This window comes from Polyergus mexicanus, unplaced genomic scaffold, assembly GCF_030449975.1.
Source record: "Polyergus mexicanus isolate NDT 795.1 unplaced genomic scaffold, iyPolMexi1.0 SCAF_18, whole genome shotgun sequence".
Lineage (NCBI taxonomy): Eukaryota > Metazoa > Arthropoda > Insecta > Hymenoptera > Formicidae > Polyergus > Polyergus mexicanus.
Window position 1 is genome coordinate 1,180,939 of NW_027223338.1, and position 27,836 is coordinate 1,208,774.

A 27,836-nucleotide genomic window follows, 5' to 3' on the forward strand; every position below is an offset into this window, starting at 1 on the left:
CGTCGCGATTCGTGCCGTCGTCGCTGCCCGCGATCGTTCTGCTCGCGAAAAATCAGCGAGATATTATTCGCGCGAGGATCGATCGAATCGCGCGCGCAAGCGCGCGATTGTCGCGGGTCGACTCGAAACGGAAGTGGCGGCGAGCAGCGCGGTAGTCGGTACGCAGTGCACAGCTGATCAGTGGCCCCGACGGACGGTAGCCGTTCGGCTCGTCGAGAGCCTGTCCGACGCGAGGAGAAACGCGAAGGAGTGCGAGAAAGATAGGACGGAGTCGGCCGCGATCGGTGTACAGCGGTGACAGGTGAAAGCTCCGGGAGATACGAAGGAAGGGTACGGGCATCCGATAAAGCGCGCGGATCCAGGTTGCTCCCCGGTCCCTTCCTCCTGCCGAAGCGTAGGTGTTCGCGGTGACGAGGAAGAGAAGAAAGGAGGTGGTGCCCAAGAACGTCGAACGTTTCCGATGGTTGCCGTCCGGTAAGTGTCGATCGAGATCGCCGATCAAGAATTTCGGGTCTGAAAATTCGACGCTCTAGAATCGTCGTCGTCGTCGTCGTCGTCGTCATGAACGACGTGGACGACGACGGCGTCGCTCGCGAGGAAGAGGGGAAAAGGAAGGTGCGCGGTGCGTAGCGCACTCTGACTTTTACTCGGATACCCCCGCGCCGGCACGAAAATACACCTGCAATGGAATGCATCGGATGGATACACGCCGCAACAACAATGCGCGTCCGAGAAGATTCGGCCACATCGTTCGCTTCGGTTTATCGGTTACGCGTTTGCGTCTCTCTCCCGCTTTCCTCTCCTCCGTTGCGTTCGAAATATGTGCGTGTGTGTATGTATTGCGCATATATTTATTTCTCTCTCATTTCGAATCTAATAAAAAGCATAGCGTAGAAATAGGTTTATCGCGAAACTTACGATAGGGCTGTCTTTAATAACGCGTCCACGCCGATATACCCTGTATCATAAATGCGAAAAAATATTCATAAAATGTCATACGAAAGTCATCAGTTTCGATCAGTTACGCAAACAATTTATACGGATAATCTATCACGAAGGCTCGCGTTGCAAGTTTTCGCGCGCATAGGTTAAGAATCGTGCGCGTAAAAACATAACAGGCGAGCGCGTAAACAAGGCGGGAGCGAGAGGGCTTCATTTAATTATTTAATACATCAATCGACATCGATTAACGAATAATAATAATATAATTGAGATGAATTAATTATAATATACCTAAATAATAATAATATAATCGACAATAATAATAATAATATTATAATTTATTTCTTTCCTTTGGAAATATGTATTATAATGACAGATAGAATTTTTTATAAAATAGTAGGATTTTTTTATTTTTTCCAGATATCGCATCATAAGTTTTAATTTTAAGGCGCGAAATAATACGAATGCGCTCTCTTTGACTAACTCTCTCTCTCTCTCTCTCTCTCTCTCTCTCTGTTTGATCAACGATATAAGGGATGGAAAAATGGATGGCATATTAATTGTGCAGTCGGTCCGTATCACCGCATCAATTTAACCTTCTGCCATAAAACAAATGTATCGCGTATCTGTCATAACAAGCTCGCGGTGAAGCGTTACATCTATCGCTGCGTCGGTTTATTTAAAGTCGGAGTACGTACTAGCGACGATTGGCAAACCGGGCCAGGTGCTCATCTCCTGCGATTGAGACGTCCTGGCCGCGCCGATTGATACGTCGCGGCGTGTTGAATCTGATCGCTAAATTAAAATCTCAATATCGTACACACGAATCTAATATACGTATACAACATGCCGTGAAAAGAAGTTCGATCAAAAAAAAAAAAAAGCGTAGAATTCAAAATTTCTTAAAAAGGAATTTTTTTAACACAACTCGGTTTCAATTTCATCCTTTTATCGGTAACTTGATAACATTCTAATATTTTACAATCGATATTAATAAATACAAAATATCGAAAACGATAATTTTGATACTACTATTTATCTCAATTTTTTGTATTGTTTTTTTTTTTTTTTTTTTTTTAATAATTGCGATAAAAAAATCCATTAAAATTCCAACAACTCAGGAATTTAATAAATTCGATATACTTGATTTTCGAATAACGTACATTTAATTTAAACCTAATAAAGTAATCCAACAAAGTACAATTTTTTTTTATTCGCGGTGGTCTTCCATTCTTGGACGCAGCCTCGAGCGAGGAAAGAAATATTTTTCGTTTTATCCCCGCGAGATGATCGATAAAGTGCGGACGAATTAATTTTTTAATCTCGTTCAGCAATTTCGCTTAATTAGAATAAGTATGCAAATATCTGGAATACTCGCGACGGGGGTGAAAGTTTTCGTCGGGACGCAATGATTGCACGTTGCGTATTGTGGGAATTTCGATTTAAAGGCCAATAATGTTTATATTTGAACGAAAGAGTCGATATCGACTACTTTTACAATTGATTGACGATTTATGCCTGTAATTATGAAGGTGATTGAGATATGCGTATAGCTTAGCTTTGAGATAATTAAATTATCTCTTTCGCGTTTTTTTTTTTTTGACGCATTAAAAATATCTTTCAATTAAATTAAATTAATCTACCGAATCGCGTTAAATTTAATAATATTTAATAAATTTAATAATTGTAAAAATACATATTTTACAGATTTAAGACGACGATCGGCGTTTCGCGGATTCTCGCGTGAGAGGGAAGAAGTATGATATTGTTTTTCGGTATGGATGTCGTTTATTTTCTCACCCGTCAATTATTATTCCTGGTTCCTTATTTTCGTCTGGTGGCCCGACCAACTCGACGCCCCCGACACACGTTAAACTCCGCGAAGCGGATTAGTTTTTGTCGTGTCCGATTTACATCGGGATCGTCGTCGATGTCGAACCGTCATCGACCCTCAAAATCCTTTCAACTATCGCGACACAATTTCGAATCAATGATATTAAATTTATAAAATGCACATCTCCATATATTTGTAAAAAAAAAAAAAAAAATATATATATATATATAGGACCCACTTTACAGTCTTAGTTAGAATAGACTCACGAAGCACGATTCTAATTTGCGATCGACGGTTTATTACGTTCGTACGTCACCGTGGTAATGAAAAATTATTACGTGCGATTAGCTCCCGGGACCGTTCGCGAAGCAACAGGTGCCGGACAGGCGTGCACTTTGTAATTTTAAAGACTCATCGTGTGCAATTCGTCACATAATATCCGCGGGGATAAAGAAGCAACCGTATCGTAGCCGTTCCGTTTAATTCGTATGGAGTGAGGCTTCCGTTCTCCCCTTGGCGGATATAATTACGCGGGAATTGTCTCTTTTCGCGACACCTGCGCGAAAAGATAATCCTCGATATAGTTGGCGCTTTCGGGATTGTAGGATTTCGTCGAAGAGGCGGATTTCCGCGGCGCTTAAAAATAATCCCGTGCGGAATAAAAGAAAAAAAAGGAAGGGGGGTGCGGTGTGTGGAAATACCGAGCGGAATCCATCGCTTTTCCTCGAGTTTCTACACAGAGCCGGACGAAGAAAACAGCCGCGCTGCGCGCGGTGTCTCCTCGGTATTTCATGACACAAATATCTTCCCGGCAGCCTGGAATTCCGCTTTTCCTTTTTCGCTTCTCCCGACGCGAACGCGGGCGCTTTCGTTTCACCTCTTAAAACGTCCTCTTAAGTCGCCGACAAACGTCTCGTCGACTCTCCGCGATAGAGTGTGCCCCTATTTTTCTGTCAATAAGGCAATTTTCTTTATCTTCTTATCGGAAATATTCCTCCCCAAAGTGTCAAGTATTGCAACTGTAATCCCTTTACCTACGAATTCTTGGAATAATCTGAAATGGGCGTTCTGTCTCGAGATTTGACCGCGATGAAAGCTTATTTTTTTGATCTCGCACAATATACATAGAATTTTACAATCAACTAGGAAATTAAAATTTTATTAAAAAGCCGAGACTTCCGCTTTAAATAATTATACGGGAAAGATTCGTCGCGTCCGGTCTAATGTCGCGGTACGTTTTATTTCCGTTTGATCTGTGTTTTTTTTTTTGCCGATGATTACTCTATTATGTATCGGAGCACACGCACGACAGTAGCATCCGATCACGTTCTACGCCATTGAAAAAGTGCCTTTGGCACGGACAGATTGATTTATTCGGCTGGTTGTGCGCGAGATTCGTGAATAGGGGACCGGAACGTATTCGCGTGGCCACCATCTTTGAGTGCCATCTGCCCACTCGCATTTATTTGCATTTCGCTCATTTACATATAGACTTGATTTCGAAAATTTCGAGAAAGAGAGCGAATTACTTGCCAAAGACCGTCGCGAAGCAACCTGAGAGTAACGAATCTAAATTAATGTCCCGGAAAAGCATAAGATATTATTCTTACATCGAAAATTTCAATCATGCTAATTTCTTATCGATTTTTCATGAAATATCTGTATTGTTTAAATATCTAGAGGAGAAATAGAGGAAAATATATGTAGTTTCTCTCGAAAGACGCATATATAAGGTATAATTATCTCGCGAATTGAATCAAATTAATTGCATAATTAATTTAAGAACAGAAATGACAGATCACAATATTCTATACGAAACGACACGCGGCCACGTGCCACCTTTCTCCCTGATCGTTGCCTCGCTCGCCAGGTGCGAGATGAGGAAGGGAAGGGAAACGATGGAGATTATTAATTCCCACTAGCACTTCATTTCACCGCGTGGCCGTATGCCAAATGCGAATTCCGAATGCGACCGAAGCTTTTTCGTCTCCTCCGAAGTCTTTTCCAATCGAATCGGCGTCGCGCGCGACGTTCGCCAAATCGAGCTCTTGTTAGAGCAGTCAAATGCAAATCATCGCATCCTCAAAGCTTTTGAATTAATTTAAAAAGGAAGTCGACGGTAATTATGGAGGAAAATATATATATATATATTTTTCCTCCTTTTTTTTTCCATCAGAAATCATTTACTGGTCTCGTGCAATATTTTTGCTTCATTGCCATTGTATTTTTCTATAGGTATTAATATTTTCCCTTATAATAATTTTTAAAATATTTTTATCTCTTTCATTGAGGTAACATTAATTTGTTATTCAAGAGATTCTGTTATTATTATTTTATTTATTATTATTATTATTATGGCACATAATGCCGGTTCAATTTTTTTTGTTTTTTTTTCCCCGACTAGGTACAGCGTAAACGTCATTTTTCGCAAAGAAACTTATCCGCAAGATTGCATTACAGCGGCTTTAGTATCGGCTAATTATGCGACACTATTACATGGCATGCCGCACAGGTGTCCATCGTCTTTCTATAAGCAGCTGCCAATTCCGCAATGTAACGGGTGTCGTAGAGCGATCGGTCGCGTTGGAATAGATGAGAATTTCAAATTAGCCCGCGTAGATTTTGGCAGTTTTTGACGAAAGAATCATGTGTCATGATTCATTCTCGTGCGTAAGCGTACACATTTAGATATTTCTTCTGAATCGTATATAAGTTTATATAGTTGCTATTTTTTAACTACTATTTCTAAGAAAGATATATTGTATATGTAATAGCGAAAGCATACTGTGTAGTTGTATAATGACATATATTAATATTAGAGTGCAAACGAAACATTTTTCTCGTTAATTTAGATCCGAATTCTATCGCTCCGAGACCGATGATATCGATTGTATATTTCGGTTTATAATCTTTGCGGGAGAACAATGTAAGACGATAATGTAGGGATAAAAGTAATTCTTTTCAGGAGGGGATAACGTGGACTTTCCACCGATTAATGCTGAGAAATAAATCGTTATTTGACTTGCGCGTTACTCTTGAAAAATGGGTTAGCCAGCCGAGTTTATAAATACGATAAGACATGCCATTGAAAGAGTGAGAAAAGCTTCTCTCTCACTTGGCATGACGAAGGGGCGAAAGGAAGTTTCAAGAGTAACGCATCGCACCTGCCGAATCTCCTCTCAAGAAAGAGAGAGAGAGAGAGAGAGAGAGAGAAATGAGCGTGTACGATGCGGGTGTGCGCTTCTTGACGCGTTTCCCTATTGCCAGGTTCCACGGTCTTTCTTTCGATCTTTTCCCCGTCATTATCGCACGTGATCGAGTCGTAGAAAGTCCAACACCGATCGTCGCTTTCACGCTCTCATCCAACTTTCCGTCGTTCGATATCGCCCGAGATCGCCCCGGCGAGTCTAACAAAGAGCGTCGCGGATCTGGATGCGGGCCCAACTCGCTTATACGATGAATTACAAAATATCCAAGTTTCTGGGAAGGTTTCCGGATCGCGTTATTACGAGACAGAAATCTTGGCTCGTCTTTCGTTATCGCAACGATCGTTACAAAAGATACGAGAGATTCCTCTTGGCGCGCGTCGGTCATTAATAGCGTAAAATTTACGGTGGAACCGACGACCGGACTGATCGATCCGACACGACGCCGAGAGACGCCCAAATGTAACGATAATACGTGGCACCCGCAGGTAGAGGCCCCGCCAGGAGAATGGGGGCCCACGATGGGGGAGTGCCACTGCTCTAACATCACTATCATGCAGCTGTTCCACGAGCTGAAGCAGCAGTTCCCCGCGCTCCCTGATCACGTCGTCTCCCAGTGCATCGCCCAGGTATACAGGTGGTCTTTGTCCATCAGGAGTGTGACCCTATTGAACACACCTCCCCCCCCCCTCTCTCTCTCTCTCTCTCTCTCTCCCCCATCCCGGCTCTGCGTCTCTCAAGCATTCGAGAGAGAATCGCTAAAACTAACTCGTCGACTTCCTAATCGTCGCAATAACGACTAACCGCCGGCGCTTAACACAGTTTACGATGTACGATTTAACGAGAATTGACAATCGTGTCTCCCCCACCTCGCCTATTATCATGCATCATTAAATCCATTTGCACGAGCGTGGAATCTGTGTGTACCCTTATTTAAGTATTATAGGCCGTTCTCCCCACACAGAACTCTACCGGATACACTTCTCGCTTAAATTCTTTAGCCGATTTGGAAATGATCCTTTTCTCGATAACGTTCCTGCGAATTAAACTTTAGGATAGAAAATAGAGATAAGACATGTTTCTTTTCTTTTGAAGGATGTTTTGGCTGTGCAATATAGCAAAAAATAATCGAAATTAAAAAAATATATATATATATATATATATGCCTCATGTTTATACTGTTTGAAAAAACAAATAAATAAATCCGGATTATAAAAAGAATTAAAGTATCACAAAATAATATGATTTTTAACGACTTTGTAAAAGAAAATAGTTGTGATTAATATTTTTTTCTAATTTGTGGCAAAAACTTTTGATCATGAATACCCTTTGAAATCAAGAAACAAAAAAAACGAGTAATTTGCGGAAAGAGAGAGAGAGAGAGAGAGAGAGAGAGAGAGAGAGAGAGAGAGAGAGAGAGACGGATAATATTTTCCTACAATTTTTAGTAGATAACTTTTAAACGAATAAGTGGAGATGTAAATCAAGTTTTGCAGAAATATTTATTATAGTCTTCTTAATATATATGTGAAAATTTTTATTTCATTGGCAATGTTTTTTCCTTGTCAAATTTGTCAATAAGTGCTACAATACGCGATTTTCCATAAGAATCAATAGTAACTTTAAACTCAAATAATTTTCAAACCGTTAAGAGATTTGTGCTTAGGTATTGCACATATGGATATATTCAAAAGAAATACTAGAAGAGTTTATACGAAATTTTCATGCTTTTGTCAATGTTTTGACAAATGACACATACATCTTTAAGCTAATTCCAAATTTAATCGAATCTTAATTCGAGAACTTATTAAAAATTAATGTAACAGTAAAGATTGAAAAGAGATGTAATAAATCATAATCATATTTCTAATTTCCTCAACATCACCGATGAAAGATTGCATCCAAATCGGCCGAGGAAATTAAATTCGATATCCGAGACTTCTAGAATATTGTACACAAATCTTTCTCAGCATTACACGTGTATTACGTATCAATGTCCGGGGATAATTGTAAGCAATCGCGCGACGTGTTCAATTTCGGAACGCGACGATTTCGGCGAGAAACCCGAAGACAGGGAACGCGAGCTCTGTCGTGCTTTTCCGCAATATACATATATCTCCGATATCCGGAAAAATCGACGTTTCGTCAGGGAGATGAACCTACTGACCGTAGGTACGTGTGCGTTGCAGAACAGTCACGACCGGGAGATATGCGCGAGAAGCTTGCGGGCCACCCAGGAGTCCCGTCCGTCACCGGGCGCGTTTCCACCGCCGGCCCCTTGCATCGGGGTGCAAGAACAACATCATCAGCTGTCATCTTCGCCGCAACAACGAGAACAGCAACGTTGCTGCGCGATGAATCAGGTCCAGCAGCAGCAGCAGCAGCAGCAACGCGGCATCCCGGTCGGCGTCAGGCGTCCTCATCGACCGGCGTCGCTGGACATCGGCATGACACGTCGTTGCATCCCCCCCGTCGTAGGTTGCATCCGCGCGACGTCCACGACATCGTCGAATCCCGTCGTCGTCACCCCCTCGTCCGCTCCGGCCGCCTGCACATCGCGCGGCTTCTTCGACGATGGTTGCACCGTCAATAGCAACGGCAGCAACGCGCCGTCCGGCTTCGAGCTCAATGTCAACGTCGCCTGTAGTCCCGCGGGCAATCGCGGTACGGATGCTGTCGTTGCTAAAATTGACATCGTATCAGCGATATTTAACGTCTAGTGAAAGGAGTTATAGCGTGTTTAATTCCGTCGAGTTCATATGTCGGATATCAAAAATATATGAATGTATAAAGAGGATTTTTTTTTTAAATAATATGAATTATTTTTCTCATGCGAGATATTTTTAGTAAATTTTAACGATATATTGCAGAATAGTCGAGTATCAATATCGAGCGTTAAATATATGTGATACGATTAAGCGGATCTGAAAATTAATATGATGGTATCGAATCAAAAGTGATCACGGCACGTAAAAGAGAACTTTTATCTCGCTCCTGATAATCGTAAAAGATAAATAGGATATCTACTGACATTACGAAGAGTAATTAAGCAACTTGTATAACAGCGCCAAGTGTTTTGTCACGGAAGACCGTATCGTTACTCTTATTCTAGTCGTTATCTTATCGTTACTCTATCGTTGCGAATGTTATTTTAAATATTATTTTTATCAATCGCGCTCACATAAGCTCTCACGATCATCATTCAGAAATTCGAACCAGTTCGCAAGCTGACTTTGATGCAGATATGCACCGTCGACTTCTTTTGATTTCAGCCATCGCCTCTAAAATTAGTCAAAAATTATTGAAAAAAAAAAAAAAAAATTGAAGACGAACGTTTAATTGTAATTTTACACCGACAGATTTTCGAACGGTACCGACAATCGGTGCTTGTAAACGAACCGATCTCATCGTCGTGCCACGGCCTCATTACGCCGAACCTATCGCCGGCAAGTCCGGGGCGCAGATCGATCACACGCGAAGTTATACCTCGGTCAGCTTGACTCTCAGGCCGCCTTCCTCCGAGCCGCAACCCCCGATCGATATCAGGTCGGAAGGATCGAGCCTGACTTACTCGACTTCGTCCTTGGACCCACGTGGGTTTCAAAGCCGTCTACAGATCAGCATCGGTCCCGGAAACGTCGGTAGCGTGGCGGCGGCGAGGATAAGACCGCCAATGGCCAACAGCCTATTACCGTCGACTCAGACGAGTCCACAGCGACCGCCTGGTACGTTCAAACAATGTAATATAAATTTGCCAATAATTTTGATACAATTTATAATTTATATACGCTTTTAAAAAAAAAAAAATTTTTATCTAGAAAGAAATTTTATAAGAGAAAATATAATGTGTAAAGGCATTATATGTATAATGTAATATAATGTAAATGAGATATATATATATATATATATATATATATATATATATATATATATATATATATGTGTGTGTGTGTAGAGAGCATTTTTTTATTAATTAATATAAAATATATTTGACTGTTAACTTTAATAAAATTCTGGGCAAGATCTCGTCTAGATTTGTCAAAGAACCTGTTACTAAAATTAACACGGATTTTTTTGGTTTGCCCATCGCTCCCAGGACTTCCGCCAGGACCGCCGAGCCAGCTGCCAAGACCGACGACAACGACGATGAGCGCGCCGACTACACCCTCCGTACCGCCGACAACGAATATCGTCCCAATTTGCAGTCTCCCGACGACGCCTTCCGCGTCTACGATGATTGGCATCGTACCTCCCTCCAGTGCCAGTGTTGGGGAACGCACACAGTCTACTTCCGATCAGAACCGATCATCGTTGAGTCAAAGTAATGCCGGAACGACGAGCTTTCCGATTCTGACTTTTGCAGCTATAGCGTTGCAGAAGCGCGCGCACATGTATATTTACCTGGAAGTCACTCGGTCGCACGTACTACACCCACGCACGCAACACCGGGAACGTTATTTACGCATTCCTGATCCCACGCTCCTGGCTATACATAGCCGCGCGCCGCCCGTTACAGCTACGCGGACCACCTGATCCGGTTTTTCTAACTACGAGAGTCCGCGCGTTTCCTAGACGTCGCTACGTTATGCGTATCCGTGGCCTTGACTCTTTTTTTTTCCGATTAACGAAGAAACACGATAATGTTATAATACGTACAGTACGCGTTTTTTAATCTAAACGACCCAGATAAAACTGATGGGAATGCTTTGTTTAACTCGTATTATCGTCGTGATTAATAAAATCGTAATAAAGCCAGACGTAATGTGATAAAATTAACGAATTGCAGCCGCGGCAATGTCATCATTTACGGAAGTATTTTCTCTCGCGACAAGATAGAATTAGAAAGTCGTCGTGGTTAAAGTACGGCGTTTCGATTCGCCTCTCTCTTGTCTATGTATGCACGTCAGTTAAAATTGTTATTGGAATTTTTAGTGACGGAGCACCAAAAGAAGTTGATCACGGAGCAATTGGCTAGGAAAGAAAGGCTCGCTAGAGAATTAAGAGTTGAGAAGGGACGACTTGAAGCAATGAAGAAGGAAGTGCAAGCTCTCGCCAAACCAGTGGATCCTTCGGTATCCCCTCAAGTATGTATAGCAGAAAAGAATGCGCGATATCATTTTTTTTTTTTTAATGCATGTTTTAACGCGAAATTCTTGCAGGAGCTGAAGAAACGGTTGAGGAGCGAAATATATATGCTACAGATTGAATGCGACAGGTTGGCCGACCAAGTGGATCAATGGTCAGACAGACGAGGTATCTACTTGTTATTATACTGTCACATATAAGATTATAAGCAGTTTGTTAAGCAGCTCGAATAATTATGCTTTCAGTACCACTGGGCGAAACCAACGAGGAGTTTTATCAGAGCATTTATACTGGCCAGCCATTACCGACAAGACCGCTGAATCTGCAACCGCCACCTTTGCCGAGTCAACCCCCAGTGTGGCGATTGGAAGAGCCAACAATCGCGAGCGACAATGAACGGGACGGACCATCGTGGGTCTGCACCATGTGTACTTTCGACAATCATCCGCTAATGAACAAGTGCGAGGAATGCGACATGCCGAGACTGTTGACCCCCAGCAATAGTGCAGGTACAGTGCACGGCAAGTCGCCAGGAACGATGCTATCGACGTTGTTGTTGTCGTCATCTTCGTCGGCAGCGGCTAGTTGTGAACCTTCTTCAATACCACTCCAGCCACCCGGAATAGAATAGAGCTAATAGCTCGTTGCCTAATAGCATGTCGTTTGATTTGTGAGATAATTTCCGCGGAAACTTGCTAAGGTTATTTCGTGATTGACCGATTAAATACTAATCGATCGAACTTTGACATCGACGCGGTGAAGTATTTATGTAAAAATGTGATATATTTTAACATCACTATATTTTTAAGAAACTTTTAACCAGTGTGCTATTATTAAACTATATTATAAAAATTGTGTACTTAATTACGATTATTTGATCATGTTTTTAGCATAATAAAAGAGAACAAGGCACGCGGCTTTGTTTTCATTTGTTTGTTATAAATACATGTGTATTTGCTGATTTCGATATCGCATGATTAATTAACATTTTTCATTTACAAATTATATATTTTTTTCCTTATTCTTCTTAGGACTAACATTGTTGATATAGTGTTGATATTTTCTAGCAAAAACTATAATATTGACTCTAATTTAAGGTAAGGAAAGATATTTTATGCTTGATAATAATATATGACATTATTTAATCGAATTTTATAGCGATGCTAGAAAATGGTTCTCTAATTTTCAGGGGAGACGCAAGATATTCATATACGAGTAACGCATCATCACAACTTTTCGCCAAGACGTAAGTATATCCTTTCGTTGAAATAAGATTAATACTGTTTACAGATACATAATATCTATACTATCTATAAAAATAATTATTTTTTACTTTCTCAGGTACAGTGCATAGTTGGGTGGTATGACGTGAACTGAATTAGAAATTTTTAAAGAACTGTATATATATAATTATATTATTATTTAAATTAAATAAATTGTAGGGGGGGTGGGGGGCTCTAAGCAATTATGATAGAATATGTGACTAATGTAATAATTAAATTTTTTATTTGCAATTAGTGTGTACATTACGCGTTATTAGTTAAATAGTTCGCTGTAAAGTGTTTCCAAGTGTTGGGAACATGTTTTCAAGTTGACGCTAAGTAACTAATTGGATTTTCTGACATATTATATTTCTCTTTCTAGGGAGAAATTTTTAGAACATTTAGATTGTCGCGTATCAATAATGTGCGTTAAGTGCCGGTATAATAACGAAAGATTTAACTACAAAATTTTATTATCGTCAGATTCTTACTTGTATAAAAATTATCGCATAATATGTAAAATATAAAGTATATTTATAATAATTGTAATATTTCCGCCATTATATAGCCGTACCCCTCTCCAAATTTAACTTTGTCTCCCGAGTATACTCTCCATAGAATCTTTCTAATTTCTGATTGAACTTTGCATTACGTTCATTGATGTAATCAATATCCGCGTCATCGTTATGCATTCTGCGCCTGCTATACTTTTCTCTCTTTGCGACCCTGTAAAGAAAGAAGATAAATGTGAAATATTAATTAAGATGGTGCAATATTGCTGTAAAATCATTAATTTTATTTACTGTTTTTCCAAATTGGTGACCATTTTATCTATCGCTTCCTTTCTATCTTCGTGCAAACCATGCATTATCGTATTTCGGTCCCCATAAAAGGCAGGCCCTAGTTTCTCCTTTGCTTTTTCATACGCTTCCATGTTTGGTTTGATATTCTTCACCAATCTGTTATACGATCGTATCGCTGCTTGTTCGTAATCTGAGAAACCTGGATCCGGATTTTGTTTGCTCCTCTTCTTCCTAGCTATTCTCTCTGCTTCTGTAGCTTCAATATTCAATAATTTCATTCGTTCGTAATCTTTGCCCTGTAAAAAGTACAAGTTAAATCAATATGTTTGTATATCTAAAAATGTAAAATTCTATCGAAATCCGCTATATTACTTTAGTCTCTGCCTCTTTCCTAGCGGCTTCGTCCTGCATTATCCATTCGGCCTGTCTCTTGCGAGACTCCCAATTGGCAGGTAGCTTATTCCTTTTATCCTCCTCTACAACTTCTTTATGATTCTGCATTCTGGCTTCGTTCTGTTGAATCAATACAGACGATGTGGACAAATCATGATGATGTATTTTAATAGATTAACGATTAACATATACATTCATTTGGTAATTTGGAGTTAGAATAACCAATGGGAATATAAAGAGAGGAAAGAAAGAAAATGTTCTGAAATATTCTATTTCTCAGCTTTAAAGTGATGAAGTGACATTGATTATTCCAAATCCAAGAGATCGCATTGCAAAATTTTCCTAAAATATTAAACATCCCTCAAAGGCTAGCTTCGACCGATTGCAAACTTACCCTCTTAGCGTGAAGTTCCCTGAGTCGTTTCATCTTTTCTTGATATTTTGCTGACAACGATTGCGTAGACGATGCACTCGGTGTGACATCATCCATTTTCAAATTGTATGAAATACGATTTTTGAGAAAACTCCGCAAATCTCTTGTCAACTGTCAACGCGAGCAAAATGACGTCGTTTCTCAAGATCACAAAGACCGAGGAGAGCGCCAACTATATCTAGAAAATGTAGACAAAACCACGTAGCCATATCTGAAAATTTCTGGTCGATCAACTGTCGGTATAATCGATTTCCTCATACATTATCATCACTTTTCGTCGCCAAAAATCTCACTGATGAACATTGAACACTCGAACTCCGCGAAAGGCGCCATTATCGTCGAAAGCTCAGTATTTTACAGTGCGCGACGCGATGTAAATCGATCCAATGAAAGGTTTCCAAGCTTATTTGTTCGTCATCCAGTGGATTCACGTACCGATCGTCGCTGCGTTAAATGTTTAGTTTTACCATAGATCCCCTCCCACCATTACCTCCCCTCCTCTTCCCCATACCTTCTCTCTTGCTCTATTCGGTTCCACTTTCTACGAGCTTTTCGAGATTCCCGCGGATAGGGCGCGGACAAGTACACACGGGAGCGGGAACCGGGGACGCATACGAGCGCGAAGGAGCAGAGGCGACGCAGCATTGGAGCGCGAGACGAACAAAGCGAGCGAAGACGCGCGTGTACGTGACGTCGCGTCGCTCGAGGGCTGAGTGAGCCGAACGGCGTGGTGCGAGGCGCGACGACCGAGAGGCCGAGAGAGCGCGCGGCATGGAGACCCTGGAGTCGAGCCGCGTGTGCCGTCTGTGCGGCCAGCAGTCTGGCATCTCCATCAACATCTTCGACGAGAGTGAGAACCACGTCAGGAAAATCAACGCCGTGCTGCCGATTATGGTACGTTGGTCACGTACCTTCTCTCGTTCGGGCGTTCCTGCTCGCTCTCTCTCTCTCTCTCCCTCCTTCCCTTCCCGTCTCTTCCTCTCTCTCTCTCTCTCTCTCTCTCTCGGCATCCGTCTCTTTCCTTCCGTCCGCTTTCCCCTTCGCGATTCTCCCTACTCTCGGAGGGTACGCGGTACGAGCTTTCGCACGCGTGTCCGCGGTTATCGGCCCTCGCGAGGGCGATACAACTGATACGTTAAAGCGTACCCTCGCACGATCTCATTGTGAAACGCGAGCTGCGTTATTATTAGCTACACTTTATGTGGTTTTTTTCAATTCTTTCCTTTTTTTTTTTCATCTTTCCTCTCTCCCCTCTCCCTTCCTCCTTCAACGCTTACGTCGTCTTTCCGACGTGAAAAAGGGTACCGTAATACACCAGCGAGGTGGGAAGAGTAAGGGGGGGGGAGGACAACAAAAGAATTTTTGCGTACGTCGGACACGCGGTATCGACGAACGAAAGGAATAATTAATTTCGGGAGGTAATGGGGAGGGAAGGGTGACACGCACGTGGCTTTTTGTACGAACGTCAGGGGCACGTGCCGCTGACGCCATTGAAAGAACTTTGCGCAGGATGATGAGATCCCTTCTCTAGGATGAGATTATCGATTTTTGATTGAGCTATCGATTTGCAAAAGTGAGGTTATCGTCAGTGTTGCGCGCCAACGCGCTACGAAATATCAAGAATATAGATTTCTATCGCGTATCACTCGAGAATCGAGGGATTTTTATTGCGTCGCAGATCCTTTGCATCGTCATGTTACGATCCTTTGGATTCCTTTCCTTTAATTAAGCTTTCTAAGATTCTTTCTTAGATTCTGTTTCTAACAATAAGATTCATTCTAGGATCCTTTCTCGGATTCTATTGTATTTCTCTTTACATTTTCCTGCATACTTTCCTTTTTTTATTTTCTATCTTTTAACATAAACTCAATTCATTTGTCTTTTAATTTTATTAATATTAGAAATTAAAATACAAAATTTATATATTTTTTTAAATATATTTTAATTATATATTTTTTAAATAAATTTACATATATATATGTATATATAAATATTATATATATTTTTGTATATAAAATATATTGTTTAAAATATAATTTAATGCATCTGTTATATTTATGTTTATAAGAATAAAAATCTCACAATGTATGTTACAATCGATATATACATAAATAACGAGATTAAATAACAAAGAGATTTAATAATAAAGAGAATTTAATTCTTTATTAAAGCAGAAATTATGGTAAATAAAAGATTTTCAAATTTGTTCATCTTTCGAATGTATAGGATGTTTCATAATATATTTTTGCGTTAACTTTATATATTCTAGAACTTCGAATAATTACATCTTTTTATTAACTTAATAAATCAATTTATTTAGATAAATTTCCATGTACTTAATATCATTTTCGAAATAATCAAAAGAATTTTCAGATATCATTTGCATATATCTTGTATATGTTATATATTTATATAAATAAAAGAAATTAATGTATTAAGTAATATATCATGATGATAAATGTCAAGTTAGATTGCTTAATCATTTTGTTTTCGTAAATTTTAATGTATCGGTTGTATATTTACATTCTTTTTTTTCTTTTTTTTTTAATTCTGATTTATTGGGATTTATGATACGATTGATATTGAAACGGATGTAAATACAGAATAATATTTTATTAATAGAATGAATATGTATAATATAGGATAAAAGCATTGAAAAAACGTGCGGATATATCATTGAATCAAATACGAGTTAGAAATAAGCAATTAAACCTGCGACAGGCTATGCTACTTTTCGAATCTAATATTTTGGAGCTATTAGCGAGGCAATGGGAATATCGCGATAATGTTAATGAACGGAAGTTTTCAAGCTTGTGCAGCATGCCGTTTACACATGTTTATCACATATGCACAACCGTTATAAATACGATGATGCATGCTCGATTATTTCTCATTTATTTCCTGCAATTCGACGATATAATTCTATCGCTATCCTGAAAGTTTCATAAAAATTATTCTACCGACAATTGTGCAACGATCGAAAGATTTTATATAATATAACTTTTTTTTTTTTTTTAGAAATAATCTTGGAAACATAAATCTGTCGAGGAAATAAGGATTGCGAAAATTAATCTTTGATTAAAAATTAGCTAGATTAATTTTTTTCTTAAGCTTAAAATTAATTTTTTGTGTTTGGAGAAAAGAAATGCACGAAAGGATGTATGTGTCATATGTCAAAACATATGACAAAAGCACGAAAATTTCGCAAATTGTTCTATTATCTCTTCTGAATATCTGTGTAAAAGCTGAGCATAATACTCTCAACGGTTTGGAAATTATTTAAGTTTAAAGTTAATATTGATACTTATGGGAAATCGCATATTGACAAGGAAAAAAACATTGCCAACGAAATAAAAAATTTTCACATATTAAGAAGAGTCTAATAAATATTTGTGCAAAACTTGATTTAGATCTATTTATTCGTTTAAAAGTTATTTACTAAAAATTGTAGAAAAATATTATCTCTCTTTTTCACTTTTTGCAAATTATTCGTTTTTCTTTGTTTCTCGCAGTTGATTTCAGAGGGTATTCACGATCAAAAGTTTTTATCATAAATTAGGAAAAATATTAATTACAACTATTTTCTTTTATGAAGACGTTAAAGACCATATTATTTTGTGATACTTTAATTCTTTTTATAATCTAGATTTATTTATTTTATTTTTTTAACAGTATGAATGTAAGAAATGTTTTTTTTTTTTTTTAATTTTTGCGGTTTTTTGCTACTATTGTACAGCCAAAACATCCCTCCTCGGGGGATCACATCCTCTTAATTCGTATGTACTATGCGTTCTTTAGGTGCACGAGATGGATTTACTGCCGAAGCAGATGTGCCATCGGTGTAGCTATAAGCTGGAGGAGTTCCATAAATTCTACGTGGACTGTTTGAAAACGGACGCGGCACTCAAAAGTCAATTGTCGTGGATGCGAAAGGGCCGGGAGAAGATTGACGTGCCGATGGTGCATATCGAGAACGTGAAGATCAAGACAGAGTCGCTTGATTACGACGTATATGAGCTGGAACCGCTAATAGAGAACATGGAGTATATCAACTCGATGAATTCGATGGCACTTCCTGCCGACGGAATTCACAACGGATTGACATACGCGACACTCTCGCGTTACCGATGTTGCTGTGATAAGAAGGACCAAAGTATAGCAAGAAGGACTACCGCGGAATTTTGTCGAAATTATAGAGAATCCGTGTCTAGATGCGGCGAAATTACGGGCGACTCGCGCAAAAGGACTTTCGAGAACACTGCCGCCAGAATAAGACCGATCAAGAGAAACTTTTCTACGCAAGCAGTGTTTCCAGATTGCCCGCAGAATCGTCTTTCTTGCGTCGACGCTGTCGAGAACGCGCGAGATCGTTTAATCACAGATACGAACACCAAAGATAATGTATTCTCCCTGAAGACGCGAAATCGTTCTTATGGACTCAAAGCGGTTTCTAGAAGTCAAGCAGCTTCGGAAAACACGATAGTGCGGAATTTGAGACCCAGGAACAATCTGGTGAACTATGCGTCAAGTAAAAGGAGAACGATAATGCAAGATTTGAAACCCAAGAAAAATCTAGTGAACTACGCGTCGAATAAGAAGAGAACGTCGATTGATGTTGATTCGGGACCATCTGTAACGAACAACTCGGATATTTCTAATCCGAAAACGACGTTTACATCGAACTTTAAATGGACTCGACAGATCAAGGTGGAACAAATGGACGAGTTGGAAGGGCGTAATTTAAGACCCAGAAAAAATGTCGTCAATTATCAGGAATCGAAAATGAGAAAGGTATTATCGGATTACCGCGCAAAGAGACGCAAGGTGGAAAACACGGAGCAGAACTCAAAGCTGCATTCGAAAAATGAAAATGAATTTGTTCCGAAGCTCAAGATAAAACAGGAAGTTTTGGACGATCTGGAAGACACGATGCTCAATGAAACCAATGCGATATCTCGATTACCGAATAATTCGCTCGCCGATTTACCCGCCAAGGTCGAAGCATCGACGAGCGATAATGATGTCAGCTTACAAGATGACATGTCAGATTATTTCAAGTCGAGTCGTTTACAATTACGAAATAAATTTCAGCTAGCCAAGCGAAAGTCGTTGTCCAACATCATGAAGAATCGCCTGGTGAAGACGAAGAAGATCTATTGATTGCCAGCGGCGAACTATTCGCCAAAATGTCTGAGGAGTCAGGATGCCTTCCTGAGAAATGGCAAGACGAGAAAGAACAATTACATGGAATGGTCGGTGAAAAAGTTACAAACAAGAAAACTGATGGACATCAACAAAAGCGCAAAGATAAAGCCAGCGATAGTGAAGCTGGCCGAGACCATTAAACACTATTGCGAGACGTGCAACATCAGCTTTGCGAACAAGGAATTATTCAGACTACATAGGTGCTACTACGATTGATCTTTCCTTACATGGCCGAATTTTCGAGAAATACAAAATTTGCAAGCCATCTAAAGGATATTTGAAAGAATATGAAAGAGAGAGTTTTTTGGATATCTTTGCTATGTATGAAAGACGTTCGAGAAATTTTTTTTAAGAGACGTATTTTTAAAATGTGTAAAAGAGAATGATTAAGGAATTCTTTTTGGTTATACATGTATGAGAATGCACATGTTACCTATAAATTTCTATCTACAGATTATTTTGACAATTTTCTTCTTGATTTCCGGATATATCGTTTTTGAAATGACAGAAACATGCTTTGTTTAAGTTTAATATTCTATATTATGTAACGATAACGAGAAACGAAATTTTGGTTCATGAAATGTAAAAATTGTAGCAAATTTCTTTATTTTTTGCAATGCCAAAAGCATCAGTTATATCAGTTATAATCATTTATCTTTTCTATCCTTTTTTTTATTGGAATTTTTTTTTAACTTTTATTAAGATTATTGATACATTTTTCAGCACATGGACAATAAACGGGAAATAATAGATTTGTTTATACTTGTATATATTATATTTTATTTAAATATATTATCATCTGTTATTATCTTTATTACATCATTTATTTTGTGAACGAGAATATATAAGCATACTTATATCTTGTTTGTCGATTTACGTTACATTAAATAATGACATTGTTGCATATGCTTAAGATTTTATGTAAGAAATTCACAAGTCGCCTTCAAAGATTAAGAAATAAATATACGAATAGAGATCTATTTTATGAAAGACAAAAGATATAAATATATATCGATATATATTTGATGAGAATATGTGATATATATATATATATATATATATATATATATATATATATATATATATATATATATATATATATATGAAAATGTATATGACACGACCGATTTTTTGGAGAACTCTGTGTACGTGGATTAAGGCATATAATATTCGAAAATTGCTTTTTTTATGCTACTTTGAAATTTTATATATTGATACGATCGATATATACAATAGTTTAACAATATTTTTCTATTTGAAAAAAAAAATCATTTTATTTAAAAGATCATTTTTTTATTAGAATTGTTGAACATTCAAATTTATCAACATTATGATAATTAATAAATATATGAATTTGTTAAATAATTAACTGTACTTTAATTTCATCATTATATATTATCAAATATAAAAATTAAATAATATTATTATATTATTAAATTTGATTTACAATAATAATATTGATATTAACTGCATAAGCTTTTATTAAATCTTTTATTATTGCAAAATACTTCTCTAAATCATCTGTCCGTTAATATACAAATCAATAAACGTTGTTATTCCCTAAAGATATATCTTTCTCATATCACTGAATTAATTAATAAATGTTATACAATTGCATAAATGATATAATTATAATGTCATTACATTATCCTGATCCCACATCACTTCTTATCTTTTCATAAAAAAATTCTGTTTCAGATTCATATTTTTTGTAGCATTATTAAATGTGATAATGTTAAAACATAGCAATACACATATATGACAAATTAAATGGCTACAAAATGGCTTCGATAAAGAAAATAATTTGTAATCTTATGTTGTGTGTACTATAATGATTATAATTTATCTTTTTTAAAAATTGTTTTGTGAAAAAACATTCGTCATATAAACATTTTTTACATAAAATACGATTTTATAATTTGTGCACAATTTAGAAAAATTAAATTTTTGTCAAGTGTAATATAAATTTTTTGACTAATGGCGATTATTATTTTTTTTTTTTTACAAGAGGATTATTTTATTTCCGCGCGTCTCGTTTTGCGTGAGCCGTAGCGTAGCGGCAACCAAACGAATTACAGGTAACAAACAAACAAAAAGTATGGCAGGTGTCAAAGAGTTCGAGGAAGATGACCAATTATATACAGCATTTTGAGTTAATTTTATCTGCGGACAAACAGTGAAATGTCTTCGGATACCGGAAAATCGCCGCGAATTGAAGATGTAAGTTTCACTTTAGTATTATTCATGTTCGCAAGCCCCATGGGTTGTTCATTTAACCTAAATCTGTCATTGGAGTGTATCGAGCGATATTTTAAATAAATTTGTTTTATTAAGTGAGTTTTATATGTTTAAATTTTTATTTTAGTTGATCTCCTCAGAAGATGATACTTTGGGATCCTCCGTAAGTCTGAGTGTTGGGGAGAATTCGGTGCGCATTAAGAAAAAAATCAAACCTACCAAAGAACAATCGTCGTCTGATAAGAAAGATACGCAAGATAAATGGTGGTTGAAGCGACCTGAAACACGTCTAGATGTTTTAAGCGCCAAGAATGCAGATGCGAAGATGAAGCACTCTCCTACTCCTACGTCGGATATCAGCTCTTCTATGAAAGAGTTTCTCGAGAAAGAAAGAATGTGCAAAGTAATTGATTAAATCATGTAATAATGTAACAAAATATTTTTTATAATTTAATTTAATAATAGAGTGTTGCGAATACTTTTATTCATTATTGTTTCTAATATATTGCTTTACATGTTTTTCAGATAGTGTCGAAAAGCGAAGGAGAAGTGAAAGACAAAGATGATACGTTATGCGATATACTTGCATCTGCAGCTTTTGATAAATATCCATCAGATTTTGAAAGTAAGTTTTTATATAATATGTAAAATTAAAACTTTACAAAACAATATTTGTATTTGATCGATGTGTTTATGTTTGTTATAGATGCTACTGATGAAGATATTGGTAGTATATTGGAAGAAATGAGCAAGATTGCTGATGCATTAAGTCCTAATTCAGGTCCCGAACGTACCAAATCTGGTGATTCCAGTAAGAATCCCACTGAAGAAGAAAAGTCAGTGGAGGAATTATTAGAGGAAGCAGAGAAACTAGTGAGAAAAAACAGTAATACTTTGTCAAAAAGTATATCTAAATCCGATACTCTAATACCAGAAAATAATCAAGACGAAAGCCTGAGTAGAGTAAGGCAATTAGAAGCTGATATTTTTCAATTAATAGAAAAAGAGGTTCATAAAGAAACAGAAAAGATAAAGAGAAGTCCGAAAAATGAGAAAAAACGAGAAAACAGTCCTGGATTCGAAATCGTTTACGAAAACCTAAGTAGTTTGAAACCACCAAAGACACTGGAACTTCAAAGGAGAAAGTTTGAGGAACAGAAAGTCGAGATATCGAGCAGTTCCGATCTAGATGATCCGATTGAGAGGCATTCCAAGTCAGAGGAATTAAAGAGCACGAAGAAAATGGAAATGGAAAAGGAGAATCTGCAAAAGGAAATCACGGACGTGGACAAGAACTTTTTCGAAGATTTCTTGAGAAAATCCAAGGAAAAGGCAGAAGGTGGGATATCTGGAAGCTCTAGTTTTGGGCAGGAAGATTTTTCACATTTTTTGAAACTGCTTCAAGGGCAAAACATGGATAAAAAGGAGCCAGAATCAAAAGAGCCTAATATAGTCTATGATCTTTTTTTGAAACCTACCAATGGCGAACTATCAACTGTAGAGGGTCAATTAACTAATGGCAAAACCCCGGAATTTCCGGAAAAAGAATTTTCTGAGATATTAGGAAAGGAATTATCAGACACTAACGATGCACATGTTGATCATGAAATTAATGAAAGTGATTCCAGTGTTAGCGAAAGACAATCTAAACAAGCACCTAATTCTCCATCAATTGCACCAACATTCTTGCAAAATTCTAATAAAGAATCTAAAAAATCTATATTAACAGACATAGAGAGAAAAAATAATAAAAATATAACAGAAGACAATAAAAAGTCTGAAAGTGAATTGTATACAGTGGGATTGACACCAAGATTAGAACTGTTTGCGGATGCAATACCCAAACTCATAGCTGAAAAATTAAATGAAAATGTGAAAGAGAATGCAGAGAAAATAGATTTGGCACGTACAAAATCTGTGTGCACAGAAGGGAAAGTTGATACAAAAATGGAAAGTTTGCATGTTGCCAAAGCATCCAAGACTTCTAGGATGGATCATCAAGAAGTGTCTGGTCAAAGTGTTTTGAAAAAAACAACAGGTGTATGTAAAACCGATCGCGTGGTTAGTGCACCGAGCAATAAGCAATTAAAGAAAGAAATAAGATTTTGTAAGTCCAAAAGCTATGATCAAATATGCCAGCCTCCTCTGAGAACCTCTCTCGAAAATATCAGAAGTAACAGAGCACTGGATGTGTCCAAGAAATCTATGAACCTAGTCTCTAAAAAATCACCAATGATAAAACCGAAAGTGCAATCCCGATCGATTTCCAAAACTATATTGAAACCTAATACATTTCCGAAACCAAAAATAGATTCTGCTAAAACTGGATCCACATCTAGTTTGCCAGCTGCATGCAAAGGATCTCAGTTGAAATCACCTGACAGTTATAGGAAAAATTTGATGGCTGCTGGAGATTCGAAGCAGATTTCGATGAAACGTGATTGGGAGATGTTATGTCGTGAGGAGAGACATAAGAACGCGCTTCTAAAGCAACAATTGGAATCCGAAGCGAAGCTATACAAAAGTCAAATCGAAGAAATGCGTACGTCCTTCGAGGGTGAACTATTTGCTTTGAAGAAACAGAATATAATTTTGAAAGCGAGAGTCGACGAACTTTCTCTGAACGAGAGGCTCACGGAAGTTCCAGCTAAGAACGATACAAAAATCGTTCTTCTAGAACAAGAACTGGAAAAGCAGGAGAACCTAATCCGTGCTTATGAGACTGAAAACAAGAAGTTGATGCAGGATACGAAACGTATTCAAGAGGAGCTGAAGAGTTTGCAGTCTAAACAAAGGATTACGGTATCGGAGGCGAACGACATGCAACAACTCACTGATCGGATGAAAGATCTTCAAGAGGAGACGTTGAAGCTGAATTTCGAAGTGTCTGAATTGAAGGAGAAAAATGTAGATTGCCTATTGAAAAATGACGATTTGACTCAACAGAACAGTTTACTAACGGACGAATTGGAGATGTTCAAGGAGCAGCTGAGAGCAAAAAACAACTTCATCACAGATCGATTGCAAGTGATGAGCACCGCGGAGTTAGAACTTAAAAAACAGTTAGAAGATCTGAGTATCAAATTGAGCTCAAAATCGGAGCAGCTGCGAGTGACGAAGCAAGAACTGGAGAAATTTCAGCAAAATATACTGCCTTTGGAGAAGGAACTATTGGAACTTAGAATTAAAGAGGGGAATCTCCAGGAGAAGTTGCAAATAAGCAAGAGTCACATCGAGCGCGAGAAGCAGCTGACCCAAAAACTCAAGGATCAAGTTATTCTGGACAATAAGAAAATCATAGATCTAAACAGGCAAGTGCGCGAATTGGAGCGTATTCTCAAGAGAAAGAATCCGGATTCGGTTTCGGCTCTCATACTGACTGCCAATTCGGAACAGGAAAAGATCGGTTCCGAGAAAGTAAAACTCCTGGAGGAAAGAATAGCCAGTCTTGAAAACGAGATAAAAGACAAGGAGAATGTCGCGCAACAAAATTTAGTTGACTTACAGAAAAAGTTCTCCGACATGAAGGAGAAGTACGTGGTTCAGATAACGGAGTTAGAGGCAAAACTGTTAGAAGCTACCGCAAAGGAACACAAATTATACAATGACATGTTCACGCAGACGACGGTCAGGCATATGGAGAGCAAGAGTATGGAGACTAATAAGAGAGATGATAAAGCTTCAACAATGGAAGAGAAAAAAGATCAAAAAGCGATGAAGGTTGGACCAAAGTCTCAAAATCCGAAAGAAGATGCGCATCTTATCGCTACTATAAGAGGCTTGAAATTAGAAATAGCGAATAAAGATAAAGCAGTCTCGAAGATAACCAAGGAATATCAAGAGTTACAGAAGACAAACCGTAGATTGCAGAAAGAACGGGAGAAATTATTGAATGATCGGAGGAGCTTCAGAAGCATGGATTTCGATAGGGCGTTGCGAGGAATGAAAAACGGTGAGGGAAACGATCAGAATTCGAATGTCTATCAGAATGGACATGTTTCCGACTCGCAAAGACTGTCGTCGTCGACAACAAAGTTGTATGATCCGATACAGTATACGGAAAACGGCAAGAACGGAATTATCAAAAAGTTAACTAACGAAAACGACATTTTGAAAGAAGAGCTGAACAAGATGAACAAGGACTTTATGGCTCTAAAGAGCAAGAGAATATATGATCTGAATCTCTTGCAGGAGGAACACGAACGCGAAATGGCTACTCTTGTGAAAGAATACAGCGTCAAGTTTGGAGATTCTAAAGTGGTAAAGTTACAGGTTTGTAATGCTTAGCAGGCACTTGGCTTCTATCTCTTGTATTTTATTTGCTTTTTATCATCTGGTCGCACAAAATTCAGAGTAGATTTTTGCTTGTGTAAAGTAAAAGAAATTTATGCTTCGCTCATATATTCATCTGTCAAAGCACTGAGAATCTTTATTATTTTATAATTTTTATTATTAAGGGCCAGATTAATACTCAGGGAGCGATCATATCGCGCTTAAAAGAACAGATCGAAAAGTTTAGGGACTATAAGGAGCAGGTAATCGTGCTAAAGGCCGAAAGAGAACATTTGGAGAATAAAGTGAGAACGCTGACCGAGAAAGTCAAATACTTAACAACGCCGGTATGTGAAAAATATTTTTGATCTTTAAGATGGCTCTCTATATGATATTTTTATTTCAGGGAACGGAACAATTGCAGTTGCTGCAGGATAAAATTACGATTCTCCAGCAACGGCACGAGAGTAGAGAAATGACCTTGCAGACGTTAATTCGCGACTTATTGAGGAACCGATCGCAATGCAAGGACTGCAAAAATGAGAAGGGCAAAAATCGGCAGCTTTGTTATTTTCGGCAAGAGCTCGATTATATTTTAGGAATGCTACAGGAGATCGCTAACGTCCATTGATATCACTGAATCGAGAAATCGTTTCTATTATCGTACAATGTATCGGATGATTCTCGGTTCATCATCGAATATTGTGATAATTTTTACAGGATTAAGCCTTGCGATGTAATCTTAAATAATTCCCGAGAGAGGCATTAGATATCGAAGATATAGGTACGTAAATGGGTTTGTTCGCGTTACATTCAGCCAAAATATTTAGTCGATATCCTTCCGTCGACTCTTCCAGAATTTGTGAGGATTATTATCGTTATTAATGCGCAATCTTCTTTCTCACGTCCATGACACACCGTTCGTTCTGCGAGTTCGTGCCTATCAGCGTGGAATTTGCAAATTATTCGGTAGGCTCGGATCACTGCCAAACAAAGGAACGCTATCGCGAACTAGCGTAATCCAATGACGAACGAACGTACAACTATATTACAATTTTTTCAGATTTCTATCCGTCGTCAATTCTCTTGCCGCGCGTGCAATATCTCGAAGTACTGCCCGCTTTATTAACTAATCGATTTTTATTGGATTAGAAATTAATTTTTTGTAAGTCGTATACATTCTTAAGAGATTAGATAATATTTTTTACTTATTTATTTATTTATTGAGTCTTGAATAAAAGAAATTGCGCAGCTGTTTATACATTTTTTTCCATTGATGTTATTACAGCTTATTTTGTTCTTATAACGAATCGTATGACACGATAATTGGTAGGAGAAAAGAAAGAAAGTAGGCAAATAAAAATATCTTTTAAAGAATTTCTTCCAAAGGTGAACGATATCTATAGTTTTTTACGGATAATTTTTGGAAACTTTGCTGTGTATATAGAGCGTTATAAGAGAGATAAACCGCTGTATTTATTTCGAATAAAACTCTGCGTCGGTTTATTCGCGATCAACGAAGTCGAGTTAATGCGCTCGATTATATCATGTGTATTATCGTATATATTATAAGCACTCTAGTTTATTATTACTGTTGCCAAGCTTAGCTGGTGGTTTAACGATCTCATGAAATGTAGTCATGTCTGTACGCGTTTATAATAAACGCGAGCACGTCGCACAAATCGACGTAACCGAGACTTAAGGACGAGCAATCAATAAAAAGGAATGCCTGATTTTCTGAAACGTATTTTACGCGTTTTCAAGGCAATCATCTTCCTGAAACTCGGTCACGTCAAATCACGCAATCACATTCTTTTTCTAAATAGATTTAAGCTCATTACAGATAAACATATAATGTACAAAATCCAAAATTATAACTTTAATAAACTTAATCTTTTCGTCGGATAGATTGATGTCTTTTTTCAGCGGTAGTAGCAGTACAGCAAAAGTTGAAGACTGCTTCAATTCATATTTTTTAATAATATTTAATAATTTGTTAATCGCAAAATAATTAATATGCCGATAGCTAAATGTGACAATTTACGTGTTATTGTTTTGAAATGCTCTAATACATTTCGTAATATAAATTTTTAGGCCGAATATTTTCTGAGTCTTCTTGCATTTTAAATTAATTTTGAAAATTGGGCTAATATCGCATATAAG

At 37.9% G+C, this 27,836-nt stretch overlaps 4 protein-coding genes across 6 annotated transcripts; 3 read left to right on the forward strand and 1 right to left on the reverse strand.

Moving 5' to 3' along the window:
• The first annotated feature begins 299 nt into the window (after positions 1–299).
• Positions 300–12,886, forward strand: Tab2 (TAK1-associated binding protein 2). 2 transcript variants are annotated; one of them, XM_070310230.1, is made up of 10 exons: positions 300–474; positions 6,471–6,611; positions 8,172–8,646; positions 9,342–9,707; positions 10,079–10,303; positions 10,915–11,066; positions 11,142–11,235; positions 11,313–11,576; positions 12,257–12,313; positions 12,409–12,886. In XM_070310230.1, the coding sequence occupies exons 2-10, from the start codon at positions 6,504–6,506 to the stop codon at positions 12,432–12,434; spliced, it is 1,767 nt and encodes a 588-aa protein (XP_070166331.1). In that variant the 5' UTR covers positions 300–474; positions 6,471–6,503; the 3' UTR covers positions 12,435–12,886. The 2 variants fall into 2 exon arrangements, with proteins under 2 accessions (XP_070166331.1, XP_070166330.1); XM_070310229.1 differs by lacking the exons at positions 12,257–12,313; positions 12,409–12,886 and having other exon boundaries at positions 11,313–11,971.
• LOC138940996 (pre-mRNA-splicing factor Syf2) lies at positions 12,564–14,112 on the reverse strand. The gene is made up of 4 exons (XM_070310234.1): positions 13,920–14,112; positions 13,505–13,645; positions 13,133–13,428; positions 12,564–13,055 (listed from the first exon to the last, which is right to left on the reverse strand). Exons 1-4 carry the CDS (start codon positions 14,013–14,015, stop codon positions 12,890–12,892), a joined length of 699 nt encoding a protein of 232 aa, XP_070166335.1. The 5' UTR covers positions 14,016–14,112; the 3' UTR covers positions 12,564–12,889.
• A 197-nt stretch (positions 14,113–14,309) lies between these two features.
• On the forward strand, positions 14,310–20,471 carry LOC138940995 (uncharacterized). The gene is made up of 2 exons (XM_070310233.1): positions 14,310–14,852; positions 17,757–20,471. Exons 1-2 carry the CDS (start codon positions 14,730–14,732, stop codon positions 19,116–19,118), a joined length of 1,485 nt encoding a protein of 494 aa, XP_070166334.1. The 5' UTR covers positions 14,310–14,729; the 3' UTR covers positions 19,119–20,471.
• Positions 20,472–21,162: 691 nt separating this feature from the next.
• LOC138941163 (centrosomal protein of 162 kDa) lies at positions 21,163–27,571 on the forward strand. 2 transcript variants are annotated; one of them, XM_070310560.1, is made up of 6 exons: positions 21,163–21,383; positions 21,529–21,804; positions 21,927–22,026; positions 22,108–25,673; positions 25,859–26,020; positions 26,080–27,571. In XM_070310560.1, exons 1-6 carry the CDS (start codon positions 21,345–21,347, stop codon positions 26,302–26,304), a joined length of 4,368 nt encoding a protein of 1,455 aa, XP_070166661.1. In that variant the 5' UTR covers positions 21,163–21,344; the 3' UTR covers positions 26,305–27,571. The 2 variants fall into 2 exon arrangements, with proteins under 2 accessions (XP_070166661.1, XP_070166662.1); XM_070310561.1 differs by having other exon boundaries at positions 22,108–25,661.
• The last annotated feature ends 265 nt before the right edge of the window (positions 27,572–27,836 follow it).

Excerpts from the sequence above, each read along its gene's own strand:
- LOC138940995 (XM_070310233.1), top strand. The coding sequence starts at position 14,730 with ATGGAGACCCTGGAGTCGAGCCGCGTGTGCCGTCTGTGCGGCCAGCAG. Across the intron at positions 14,853-17,756 it reads ACGCCGTGCTGCCGATTATG|GTGCACGAGATGGATTTACT; the intron begins GTACGTTGGTCA and ends TGCGTTCTTTAG.
- LOC138940996 (XM_070310234.1), bottom strand. The coding sequence starts at position 14,015 with ATGGATGATGTCACACCGAGTGCATCGTCTACGCAATCGTTGTCAGCA. Across the intron at positions 13,429-13,504 it reads GGAAAGAGGCAGAGACTAAA|GGCAAAGATTACGAACGAAT; the intron begins GTAATATAGCGG and ends TACTTTTTACAG. Across the intron at positions 13,056-13,132 it reads GTCACCAATTTGGAAAAACA|GGTCGCAAAGAGAGAAAAGT; the intron begins GTAAATAAAATT and ends CTTTCTTTACAG.
- Tab2 (XM_070310229.1), top strand. The coding sequence starts at position 6,504 with ATGGGGGAGTGCCACTGCTCTAACATCACTATCATGCAGCTGTTCCAC. Across the intron at positions 8,647-9,341 it reads TAGTCCCGCGGGCAATCGCG|ATTTTCGAACGGTACCGACA; the intron begins GTACGGATGCTG and ends TTACACCGACAG. Across the intron at positions 9,708-10,078 it reads GAGTCCACAGCGACCGCCTG|GACTTCCGCCAGGACCGCCG; the intron begins GTACGTTCAAAC and ends CATCGCTCCCAG.
- LOC138941163 (XM_070310560.1), top strand. The coding sequence starts at position 21,345 with ATGTCTTCGGATACCGGAAAATCGCCGCGAATTGAAGAT. Across the intron at positions 21,384-21,528 it reads AATCGCCGCGAATTGAAGAT|TTGATCTCCTCAGAAGATGA; the intron begins GTAAGTTTCACT and ends TTTTTATTTTAG. Across the intron at positions 22,027-22,107 it reads ATATCCATCAGATTTTGAAA|ATGCTACTGATGAAGATATT; the intron begins GTAAGTTTTTAT and ends TGTTTGTTATAG.